Source organism: Marmota monax, unplaced genomic scaffold (assembly GCF_021218885.2).
Source record: "Marmota monax isolate L192 unplaced genomic scaffold, Marmota_monax_Labrador192_F-V1.1 WCK01_AAM20220418_F8-fsc00029, whole genome shotgun sequence".
In the NCBI taxonomy this organism is placed as follows: domain Eukaryota; kingdom Metazoa; phylum Chordata; class Mammalia; order Rodentia; family Sciuridae; genus Marmota; species Marmota monax.
This window is the reverse complement of record NW_026693024.1, coordinates 16,181,068-16,193,991: the sequence shown is the minus strand read 5'-3', so window position 1 is coordinate 16,193,991 and position 12,924 is coordinate 16,181,068. Positions and strand designations below refer to the sequence as shown.

The window sequence follows — 12,924 nt, the reverse complement described above, 5'->3', positions numbered from 1 at the left end:
TCTTTCTCTGCCCTTCTAAGGAGGCTTGTGGTTGAATTTAGGACCCATCTGGATAATCCAGAATGATGTCATCTCAAGATCCTTAGTTACATCTGCAAAGACCCTTTTAAAGTCACCTTCCTAGGTTCCAGGTGGCCATGACTTTGGTGGGGGAGCCGTCTCAATCAATCCGCTACTATTAATGATGAAATGAAGATATATTCAGTATTTCTCTCTTCTTTATGTCCCTGGGCACTTGGGTGGCCGTTCTCCAGCATGGATTCCAAGGTGCATGTCCTTTCTTGCTTTTTCTCTTCTCACTTACCGTGATTTTGGGTGAGCAAGACCTCAGGGGTACAGTCAGGGTGGAAAACCAAGCGTGCTGTGGGGAGGCTTGCAGACAGCCTGCTGTGCCAGCTCATGCAGCCTCCTATCCACACCCCCGCTGGTTTCTGGCCCCAAGTGTACCTGGATGGGACCTTTCTCCCTTTCAGTGTCCCTCCTGGACATGGGCTTGCCCAGGGAGGCTCCAGGTCAGACACAGAAGATAAAACCAATAAGCCATTTCCATTGAGGACACAGAAGAAAATGTGAAAGTAGGCCATTCTCCCAAGAAAGCCATCTGGAGACAGGATGGAATCCATGGAGTCTCAAAATATTTGTAATGGGGAAAAAATGTAGAATAAATCGTTCAAACACCCAACCAGGGAAGGATCCCCCCATTCCTCCCGACAATCTATACCCATCTTCCGCATGGCACAGGGACGTGCCTCACTGGGCAGCCTGCCCGTTTTTAACAGCTCTGACTCTTTCTAATGGTGCCACGCTCTCTGTACTTAGACTCCCTGCAGTCTCAGCTGTCAGCAGGCTGCTTTGCCTCCAGACCCTTCGCCAACCTGCCACTCCACCCTGGACACGCCCCATTGTCCAGTGTCCATGGTCAGCAGTTCATTAGTGAGGATGTGACCAGAGCCATCTATGATCACAGTGTTGCAGTGTTTATTCATTAGTTCTGAACATTATGTGTTTTATGTCTTTTTTTTTTTTTGATACAAGGGATTGAACTCAGGGGTACTCAACCACTGAGCCACCTCCCCAGCTCTATTTTGTATTTGATTTAGAGACAGGGTCTCACTGAGTTGCTTAGCACCTTGCTTTTGCTAAGGCTGGCTTTGAACCCGTGGTCTCAACCTCCCCATCTTCTGGGATTACAGGCATGAACCTCTGCGCCCTGCACATTGTGTTTTTTAAATGAAACTTATAATTACTTCAGCCATTTAAGAATCCTGCCAAAAGTGCTAGTTGCTATTGAGTGTATTGTGGAATAGAAAATTCCTGAGATTTTTCATTTGAACCATCCCTAAACCAGATCGCTCCACCCCTACTACCAGACTAATTGCGCTATTGAAACCAAGAGTAGGCACTTGTATGTATTCTCATTAATCTTAATTTTCTTGGTTCTGTGCCATTGCTTCCAGCTTCTGAGGATATATTTGAATATTAACCGCAACACATTAAGCATGCCTTCCAGCCTTCTGTTACCTCTAAATATGATAACCAAAACACTTATAAAATGTTGAATAGAACACAACTAAAAATAGAGTTGCAGCCTGCCATTTGCTTCATGCTGACATAAAACAATTAAGGTCCGCTGTACCTCCTAGAAACCCAGCATTTGATGAAGGAATGTGTGATCCACTTCCTTTGGGGCATGCTCTGCCAGTCAACAATAAGGTGTCTAATTATGGCTGTCATCTAGCCTACCTTTGTCCACCCTGGATACTCCAAGGATGCCAGGGTTGGGCTTATTTTCAATGATTAACCAAATGAGGTGCCTTCTGCCAAGGTGCTACATACATCTTCCCCTTTGGTGAGATGATGAAACTGGAAGGAGATTGGTGAATTAGGACTTCAAGAGCCCTTGCCCTGTCCTGGTGACCTCTGGCATTATGTTCAGGTGTTCTGCCTCTCAAGGGTCATACACATTTTCCAGTACAAGTATCCCTTACCCAAAATGCTTGGGACCAAAAGTTTTCCAGGTTCTGGATTTTTTTTGGAATGTTTGCACACATATAATGAAATACCCTGGTGGTGGAGCCAAGTCGAAACATGAAATTTGTTTCACCTACACCTTACACACATCTCCTGAAGGTCATTTTATATGACATTATTAGTGGCACCTGCACTCCGACTGCAGCCTGTCACGTGAGGTCAGGTGTGGAATTCTCTGCAGGTGGCGTCCTGACAGTCCTCCGAAAGCTGCAGACTTTGTAGCATTTCAGAGTCCAGATTTCCAGATCAGGAAGGCATGAGGGCATCTGCTTTTCCTCCTAATTGTGCAGGGATGGACCTGCAAGCAGCCATGGGTTCACTTCAACTGAGAAACCCAGGGTTGGGTTCGTAGGCAGGACCACTCTGTGGATTCCGCAGCCGTGGAGTGCCTAGTTGGGGCTTTAGGCATCAGAGCCTAGGGGTTCTTCTCTTCTGAGCAGTTGTTTACAAGGCTGGGAGTCAGCGGGCACAGGGCCTCACTTCTGTAGCACAGTAGTTTCTCATTTTCCTTTCCCTTCTCCGTCTGGATCCATGATAGAAGCGAAAACATCTTTGAATTGGAATGATGGCAAAGATATAAGTATGGGCTTTCCTTGTTAAACAATTCCATTTTTCTTCCTGGAGTTGATTGAGTCCATAAAATGCATCATAGTCTTTGAAAAACACGTCTCTCTCTAGTTTTTTAAGGAACCAGGAGAAAAGGGGCAGTTATTAGGTAGACTTGTGTTGGGTTTGATGATCCCAAGGTCAAGAGCCTGGGAGGCTCCGTCAGCCCCAGGGTACGCATGGCACCTAGTGTGGCCCCCTGTGCCTGCTCCATTCGAAAGGGGACAGCAGTGTTTAATTGCTTAACAATTCAGAATTACAAAATGTATGGCGCATGCCTGTCATCCCAGTGGCTTGGAAGGCTGGGGCAGGAGGATCGAGAGTTGAAAGCCAGCCTCAGCAAAAGTGAGGCCCTAAGCAACTCAGTGAGACCCTGTCTCTAAATAAAATACAAAATAGGGCTGGGAATGTGGCTCAGTGGTCAAGTGCTCCTGAGTTCAGTATCAAAAAAAAAAAAAGAAGTAGAAAATGTACTCTTGAGTTTCTTTTTACTGTCCCTCTGAATCTCCTGGAGATCTTGTTAACGTGAAGGTTCTGGTTGGGGCCATAATTTTTGCCTTTCTAAAGAGCTCCAGGATGCTGGTGTTGCTGATCTGAGGATAAGACTTTGACTAGCAAGGCAAATTACCACCGAGCTAAATTTAAAAAGTACTGATAATGAAAAAAAGCACCGGGCTAAATTTAAAAATACTGATAATGAAATAAATATAAATGTAGAAGCTACATTTAAAAATCCACAAGTGCTTGAGATGAATGTATTCAGAACACTGATTGCCAGGCAAACCATAGGTAGTAAGCTCTAAATAAATTGGTCTTGGTTCATCTATTAATTTCCCTTCTGCTTTCCGTTTTCTGATGGTGTTTAAGCAGTGTGATTCGCATGTGGTTTGGTAACTTAGCGTCCATGGCGCTGGCTATGTTTCAAAGAAATGTTCCCGTTGTTGGCAGGTGCACTCAGAGATTAGCTCCAGGACCCCTGAGAGTTCAGGACTCAGAGGCCTTTTGTCTGCTACTAGAAAGAGACCCTAAAGTGAACATCCCATTCTCCTTTTTTCTTTCTCTTTCTCTCCCTCTCCTCCCCTCCCCATCCCCCCACCATCTTTCCCTCTCCCCCCTCCCTCACTACTCTACTTTTTCACATTCATAAATTACCTCTTCTTTCATCCCAATACAGTAATGCCGTGGTGGTGTACTATGGCGCCCTCTGGTGGTTCGTTGGAAATACAGAAAGATCCAGTTCCTACCTTCAGGTTTCCCTTTCAATGGAAGATGTACACAGTACAGCTCAGAGTGCACAGAGAAGTGACACATAACCTAGAATTAGAGAGCTCTTGCTCCTCAATGCTGCACTGGCCAACAGTTCTAAACTTAGGAGAAGGCCAGGTACAGTGGTGCACACTTGTAGTCCCAGCTACTTGGGAGGCTGAGACAGGAAGATCACTTGAGCCCAGGAGTTTCAGACCAGATCAGTGAGACCCTATATCTTTTTTTGAAAAATACTTTAGATTAGTAAATTTAGGAGGAGATGAGTTGAGATTTATATAGTTCAACCTGGGTCACTCTAACTTCTTTTTAAATATATCCTTGACTTATCATTGGCAATCTCTAGAAAAGATACTGTTTATTAATGGGTAATGTTTAAGAAGAAGAAATCTGAATTTGTGTGTCAAAGCTGATATGTCTTCATGGTCCATTGGCAGAAGTCCAGCCCAGTTAGCATTTAGGACCCATGAAACCAGCCTCTCAAAAAAAAAAAAAACAAAAACTATATATATATAAAATCCTGTGTTTCTGAGAAGCAAGTCAGCATTCTTTCCCCAATTTATGAAATCTGGGTTCTTAAAAGTACTTTTCAAGGGGTTTTCTAGTTTGGTATGTTGTGCATTCCTTGTACTGACATTTTACATTTCCATTGCTAATGGGCCTCTTCCTGAATGTGTTTGACATTTTACTTGGCTCTGAAAGGACTTTTATGCTGCTGTTTTTTCTTCCCCAGAGCTGCCTTGAGCTAATTAACCTATTCCCTTACTGGCTGGGCCTACTATATGCAAATGTTCTCATTTCAGATTCTGACATATCACTCTTGCATGAACGTTTCTAATGAAATCCTGTGGGTTTTTTTTTTTGTTTTTTTTTGGATCTGTTCTCCTGTGGAACCAGCAGGGGGCGCCCAGAACAGTTCTCTGAGTAGTTCTCAGAAATGAGTGTTCCTTGCTAATAGACATGAGAAAGGGAGGGGGGGGGGGGTGTGTGCTTATACAGTCCCCTTTCTTAAGAGTGGCTCTTTGAGTCACTATTAAAAGGTCATTATCAATACTTTTCAAGGGGGCAACTTTCTTGATACTTTCATAGTTTAATTTTATTGTGTCCTCGTAATTGATTTGTAAGCACTGGGTATAGATTATATGCTGTGCTCTTCCTAAGAGAGGCTGTACGGAATGAAGTTATTTAGGATCTGCAGGTTGGGAGGGTAAACTCCTTGGATACCAGGATGGTTCTTCACTTCCTGAGCATTAATATTTCAAGTCTTTTTAGTTTTTGTTGTGTAGTCTTTAAGTGCCTCTCTTGTCGTGTGAAATATCCTTTGATGTTGTGACATCAAGTTCCTAAAATTCCTTCTTCCTCTATTGCTCAAAGTCATCAAGGAGAGGAGCTTTCTGTCATGTCATTTGTCATTTTATCTTGGTGTCTGTTGCTATCGAAGCACAACCAGCAAGAGTCATTAAACCATTGCCCCCCAGAATTGCAAGTTAGGGTGGAGGATTGAACACCAGACAGGAGAGATTGGGGATTCAGGTGGTGTACGGAGGGGCTGAAAGAGTGCTGCCTGCCGTAGGTTGGGATCTCACTGTTGCTTCAGCCTGGCTAAGGTTGAAAGCTGAAGGCCGTGGCCTTGTTGCATTTTTTAAAAATCTGATCATAGGGCTGGGGATGTGGCTCAAGTGGTAGCGCGCTCGCCTGGCATGCGTGTGGCCCGGGTTCGATCCTCAGCACCACATACAAACAAAGATGTTGTGTCTGCCAAAAACTAAAAAAAAAAATAAATATTAAAAAAAAAAATCTGATCATAGAAAAGAAGGTCTGGAGAACCCAAAGGCGTGCGCTTCTCAAAGTCCAGCTCCATAGCTCTTGGGATGTCAGCACAGGCTGTTGCTTACCTCTACAGCCTCCCATGGCACCTTCTCCTTGTCATTGTGTCATATTGGTTCCAAAGATGCACCAGGCCAAGTGGGCACTGGTTTATACACACAGTAGTGGCAACTGGAGTCCAGTGTTACCAAGAGACTGAGACATGTGTGTGTCAATAAGAACAGACTCCAGGGCCACTGTTTGTGTGGCCAGGTTCGAACATAGGAGTCAGATTTGTTGGAAAGACGTCTCATTTCTAGTGTTACTAGTGAGTTGCCCTTTCCAAGGAGAAAGGGAGGGGGTGGCATGAGGAGAATATTCAAAGACGGCTTAGAAGGGGAGAGAGCACCGAGGATGAAGCGAGTACGTAACCCTCATTAAGAAAACTTTCAATGCCTCAGCCCTATTATTGTATTTGGTTTTTTTTGAAACTCTAATCAAATGCATTTTTTTTTTTGCCTGCCTCACAGATTTCTTTTGGCTTTCTGTTACCATGAGTGGCTGTACAGGGAATTCTTTTCAAAGTTATAGAGAACAGAACTATTTTGGGCTGCTTCTGCTGAGCCAGTGGGTGTATATGTTAGGGATGGCATAGATCCTGTCTGGACCTAGAGCCAGGTGAATTCTTGAGAGTACTGGCGCTGGCAAGTGAGAATTCAGAAATAACCAGGAAAGACCACTTAGCACTTTAACCTGCTCTTCCCGGAACCTGGCTTCGGGGGATCGGGGGCCAGCTGACCACCTGGTGGGTCCTTCCTATGGGCTTCATTTGCTGTATCACCCAGGGAAAGAAATGCATAGTCTGTCTGCCCTTGAAGAAAAGGGAGGAGAAGGGGGTATTGAAAATGACTTAGGGGAGTTGTTAACTCCATAAAAAGTATGTGCTTTTAAGTTTCTACCAGCTCAGTATGTTAACGGGCCTCATCTAGAACATTCTGACCAACGTGGCTAGTGTCTTACCTGCTGCAAGCCTGTGATCAGGTTTTTGGAATTCATGTGGAGTCCAGGGGCTTAGTCTTAATCTTGCTGGGACGTTTCTTTCCCAAGGCTGATATTTTTGCTTCCTTCCCCTCCCTCCCTTCCTCTCTCTCTCTCCTTTTCCCCCCTGGCTGCCCTCTTCCTCTTCTCAGAATCCGGAACTGCTGTTGGCCGAGTGTACCCAGGGGGAGATGATTCCTCATGAAGAGCCTGGATCCCCTACAGAAATCAAATGTGACTTTCCGTTTATCAGACTAAAATCAGAGCCAGCCAGACAGTGAAACGGTCACCGTGGAGGGGGGACGGCGAAAAATGAAATCCAACCAAGAGCGGAGCAACGAATGCCTGCCTCCCAAGAAGCGCGAGATCCCCGCCACCAGCCGGCCCTCCGAGGACAAGGCCACCACCGCCCTGCCCAGCTACAACCACCGGGCAGAGGGCGTGGCATGGCTCCCCAGCAACTCTGGTGGCCGAGGCCATGGGGGCGGGAGGCACGGGCCCACAGGGACTTCTGTGGAGCTTGGTTTACAACAGGGAATAGGTTTACACAAAGCATTGTCCACCGGGCTGGACTACTCCCCACCCAGCGCTCCCAGGTCGGTCCCCGCAGCCACCACGCTGCCCACGGCGTACCCTCCCCCGCAGTCAGGGACTCCCGTGTCTCCAGTTCAGTACGCCCACCTTCCGCACACCTTCCAGTTCATCGGCTCCTCCCAGTACAGCGGGCCCTATGCCGGCTTCATCCCTTCGCAGCTGATCTCCCCATCGGCCAACCCTGTCACCAGTGCAGTGGCCTCCGCTGCGGGGGCCACCACTCCATCCCAGCGCTCCCAGCTGGAGGCCTATTCCACCCTGCTGGCCAGCATGGGCAGTCTGAGCCAGGCACCACCGGGACACAAGGTTGAGCCGCCGCCTCCGCAGCACCTCGGCCGGGCTCCGGGGCTCGTCACCCCGGGGTCCCCCCCACCCACCCAGCAGAACCAGTACGTCCACATTTCCAGCTCTCCGCAGAGCAGCGGGCGCGCGGCCTCTCCTTCGGCCATCCCCGTGCACCTCCACCCGCATCAGACGATGATCCCGCACACGCTCACCCTGGGGCCCCCCTCGCAGGTGGTGGTGCAGTACACCGACTCCGGCGGCCACTTCGTTCCCCGGGAGTCCACCAAGAAAGCCGAGAGCAGCAGGCTGCAGCAGGCCATGCAGGCCAAGGAGGTCCTGAACGGGGAGATGGAGAAGAGTCGGCGGTACGGGGCTCCGTCCTCGGCAGAGCTGGGCCTGGGCAAGGCGGGCAGCAAGGCCGTCCCTCACCCGTACGAGTCCAGGCACGTGGTGGTCCACCCGAGCCCTGGCGACTACAGCAGTCGAGATCCCTCGGGGGTCCGGGCCTCGGTGATGGTCCTGCCCAACAGCAGCACGCCCGCAGCTGATCTGGAGGTGCAGCAGGCCACGCACCGCGAGGCCTCCCCGTCCACCCTCAACGACAAAAGCGGCCTGCACTTAGGGAAGCCCGGCCACCGGTCCTATGCGCTGTCACCCCACACGGTCATCCAGACGACGCACAGTGCTTCAGAGCCTCTCCCTGTTGGGCTGCCCGCCACCGCCTTCTACGCGGGGACTCAACCCCCGGTCATCGGCTACCTGAGCGGCCAGCAGCAAGCAATCACCTACGCCGGCAGCCTGCCCCAGCACCTGGTGATCCCCGGCTCCCAGCCCCTGCTCATCCCCGTGGGCAGCGCTGACATGGAGGCGTCCGGGGCAGCCTCTGCCATAGTCACGTCGTCGCCCCAGTTCGCTGCAGTGCCTCACACGTTCGTCACCACCGCCCTGGCCAAGAACGAGAACTTCAACCCCGAGGCCCTGGCCACCCAGGCCGCCTACCCAGCCATGGTGCAGGCCCAGATCCACCTGCCCGTGGTGCAGTCAGTGGCCTCGCCCGCCGCAGCGCCTCCCACGCTGCCGCCCTACTTCATGAAAGGCTCCATCATCCAGTTGGCCAACGGAGAGCTCAAGAAGGTGGAGGACTTGAAAACGGAAGACTTCATCCAGAGCGCAGAGATCAGCAACGACCTCAAGATCGACTCCAGCACGGTGGAGCGCATCGAGGAGAGCCACAGCCCAGGCGTCGCGGTGATACAGTTCGCCGTCGGGGAGCACCGAGCACAGGTAAGGCTCGCCGGGGTTCCGCAGGTAGAGGGACCCCTGCCACACTGCCGGCATCACCCCGCCAGCCGAATTGCTTCTGCGAAGCAGGATTAAGGGGTCTCCCCAGTTCCTAGACCTTAGATGTGGCCTATCCCCACTGTGTTAAGACAATTTAAGCCCTAATTTTCCATGAGAGGTCCTTTTTGTAACAAACTAATCTCCATGCATCTAGAATGGGACTAGTTATACGCTGTCCTTGGGACAATTAAGAAGATCGCCACTCCATCTCACACTACAGTTATGTGAGACATTGCGGCTGAGGGAAACTGGGCTAAGAGGATATGGTCTCTCTGCATTGTTTTTGGAATTTCATGTGAATCTACACTTATCTCAAAAATCAAAGTTGATTTTAAAAGATTCGATAGGTATAAAATAGCTATTTTTAAATTAAAAAGAAGAAAAAAAATTACCACTCCACTTTTTTCTGTGATTGGAATGAGGAACCCAGATTGAGAAAGACTGAATGGCTCAGGTTCTGGTGATAATCATCAAAAAAGACAGGCTGATCTGGGGGGAAGAGGACATTGAAGGCTAAAGTCACTACCTACCATTCCAGCATCCAGGTTTTACAATATAGATTTTAATATTATATAGGTATGGCAAGGCTGGCAGACCAGGAGATGACTTGTTGAAAATGTCGTTTTGTTAGCACTCCCAGATACTAACTAAGAAAGGGAACACACCACATCCATGGAGATGGGGCAGGGGTTGTCTAGAGGCACCTGTGTCTCCAGGCAAAGAGAGCAAGGGGAGAACATGGTCAAGAGCCTTGATTGTGACTCCCATGGGAAGGCATGGGCGAGGCAGGGTGAACAGGCTTAGGGTGGGTTGGTGTGAATAATTTTGGTGGATTCTGGCATAGGATCTGTCCTGGTTATCTGGGAGCCAGCCTTGTGGTGACTATTGAAGGCAGACAGGGGCCTTGAACCAACATAGGAGGTGATGGGAGTGTGGGCTTTGCATTGATTGGTATGCCTAAGAAAGGTATGCTCTCAGGTGAGTTGTTTTCCATCTCTAGGAATTAGCTAGTCCTAGGAGAGATAGATCCTCCCAGCAAGACCCTAAGATGTCAAAGCATCAGAAAGTGAAAGGGTTCGTTAATATAGTCTGAGAAGTCAGGACTGTCCCCGGTGCCCTCCTGGGCTTGTGGTAAAGTCAGGTGCAGCCTAATCCAAGGCATGTCAAACACTGGGGGTGTGATTAACTCTGAATTTCCAAGGGCTCCTTCACTCTGCCCTTTCCAGGGTGCATTTGTTCCACAGCCTACTGTTTATATGAGCAGCAGGTTCAAGCCCAAGTTCACAGGCTTGTCCTCAGCTGGGTGCTTCCCTGGCTGTGGGGCCCACCCTTTCTGGATATGTTCTCTAAGGACTTAAAAACACTCAAATGTGGCAGAGCCCACTCCAGGTGTAAGATGAAAATGGCCACAAAATAACTGATAGATTGATTTGTTTTTTATTTTCTTTGAATATCCCAACTAATAGTTTGAATTGCTCAGAGTACCTTTAAAAGATCAAATAAAGATCGTTTCCCATAATGTTTTCAGAACTGCTCATGAATGACCAGGGGCCCTGAGATACTTTTTTATGCTGAGATGTCACTGTAGGTTGACAGTCTTTGGTGAAGCCCAAGAAAGATTTCTCAAAAGTTCTGATTTAAAAAAAAAAAAAAGCCAAATATCAAGATTGTTTTACAATGACATAATTATTCAGAACTCACTAACCATCTGTAGTTGCTGCTCAGAACTTTGCAAAATTAATGCTTGTATGATTTAAAAAACAAAACTACCTTCCATGTAAAGTCGAAGCTCTGCTTTCTTTTCTTTCCCATGACCTGATCACTGAGTCTCTTTGCTGACAGCCAAGGTGCAAATCAGCAGGTAGGCTTGTCAGGGATCATCCACAGTCTGCAGGGCAGCCCCCATGCTGCTGTGCTACATGCCAGAGAGGGATTCTGGAAAGCAAGGCAAGAGAACTGTGGTCTGCTAAAGAGGAGGCTTGGCTTCAGGCCTTGGGAAAAAAAAGTGCAAGGCCCAGGCACTGCCAGCCCAGCCCTGTGTCATCTTCTCCAGCAGCCTATCAGAGACGGGCTGACGTCATCGGAGCTCAAACACTCCACCAGCTGTGTTTGCCATGAGGAGCAGGTTCAGCTTCAGAGTTAGAGACAGGGAAAGGCGAGAAGGGAAGGGACAGGGAACTGATGTCCCACGTCCTGGAACTTCCCAGGGCTACAGGCTGCATCTCCCCAAGGGCTTTTCTCCCTGGCCTGAGGGATGTCCAGGTCTTCTCAACTTGGCTCACACACCCCCAGGGAAATGCAGATGTGCACATTGAATGTCAGGAAGCTGTGGAAGAAGACGTTGTTTTCTACAGGACACGTGGCTTTGTGATCCAAGCCACAAGCATTAATGGAAAGTCGAAAAGATGCCCAGCTCTGAAAACCAGGATCCTTCCCAGAGAGAGCTTGTGGCGTGGCGAGGCAGGCAGAGCACCAGGAGTGAGGCGGGGGGTTTGTGTGGACCCTGCTGCTTCACCTCTCCCAGCGGCACCTGCTCTCATCTCTACAAAAGGAAAGTGATTCCTTACTAAGATGATCTCTTGGGGCCAGGACTAGTGGCACATGACGAGTGGCTATTTTTTTTTTTGGTACTGGGGATTGATCCCAGGGGTGCTTAACCCCTGAGCCATATCCCCAGGCCTCTTTTATATTTTATTTGGAGACAGCGTCTCCCTGAGTTACTTAGGGCCTCTCCAAATTGTTGAGGCTGGCTTTGAACTCATGATCCTCCTGCCTCAGCCTCTCGAGCCTCTGGGATTACAAGCATGTGCCACCGTGCCCAGCTTGGCTATTACTTTTAAGGAACTGAATTCCTAATTGCTCCGGTGGAAAGTTGTCTCTGGCATAATCTCTGGCTGATGCTCTAACAAGGCAGCAAAGGAGAACCATGTTTTCACATACCTGTCGCTGGTACCTGTGACTTCACCGTACCTAGCACACTACTGCCATGCACAGACAAGGCATCTTTGTGTTTACAGTCCCTCTGGCCTGATGCTATGGAAGAAGTAAAGGAGCTTCGGGTGTTCTTTGTCACTGTGTGTACTCAGTGAGCCTCCATCAGCTGGGAGACAGGTGACACATGCCACCACAGGTGGGACAGAGTTGCTCCACCTGCCATCCCTTGGTTATACTTGAAAGCCCTATGGGACAACGGATTGCTTCCCTTGGGCCTCACTCCCAAATATCACCTGCTCAGTATTCTCCAAATGTGAGGACCTGTCTGTGGCGAGTCCCAGATGGACACCCAGGCTGTAGCATCCGCGAGGGCACTACAACATGTTCTTAGGTAGGAAGCAAGTTAGCTGCTGAGAAAATATGCAGAGCTGTCTCCACTAGGACTCACTACAACATGAGTTTCCCTTTCCTGCTTCAACTCAGGGACTGTTGGCCCTGAATAGAGAGTTTTGCTTGTGAGAAATAAATATAAAACCTTGTGCTCTGAATAGAGTTCATGGAAGGAGAGACAATCTCTGAAAGCCTAGTAAGATGTCTGAACTTTGCCAGCAAATACCTTAAGGTACTTTTCCCTGCCTGAATCCTCTTAGTGCCTTCCATGCATGACCAAGGTGACCTGGAATTCCCGTTTCTGCCAGGCCTGCTGAAGGACTGCCTGCCATCCTGTATGAGCATACAGGATGTGCTTTCCTGAGCATGATTTGGATGTCAGGGATGGATCCGTAAGAGCACTGCACAGATATAAGGGGCTTGCCAGTTCCATTTTTGCAGAGATTGTTAGCCATGTGCCCACTGGGAGAGCCCCTGCCCAGGACAGCCCCAGCCGGCAAACAAAGTTCCATCTTATGAACACCCTGCCCGCTCTGTCTCATGCTCCCTGGGTTCTGCTTTCTGAAGAGTACCCGGGATTTGCTCCATGGACTTGTAGTAAAATTGATTGGTAAAGCACTCTGGGCTGACACTTCT

At 48.8% G+C, this 12,924-nt stretch overlaps 1 protein-coding gene across 13 annotated transcripts in view; it reads left to right on the top strand.

Annotated features, from left to right (window-relative positions):
* Positions 1-12,924, top strand: part of Atxn1 (ataxin 1) — a 387,579-nt gene that overhangs the window by 357,639 nt on the left and 17,016 nt on the right. For all 13 annotated transcript variants that reach the window (XM_046453385.2, XM_046453378.2, XM_046453377.2 and 10 more), the window contains one exon: positions 6,897-8,907. In XM_046453385.2, coding sequence (XP_046309341.1) covers positions 7,057-8,907 — 1,851 coding nt within the window. In that variant the 5' untranslated portion in view covers positions 6,897-7,056. The remainder of the gene's footprint in view (positions 1-6,896; positions 8,908-12,924) is intronic.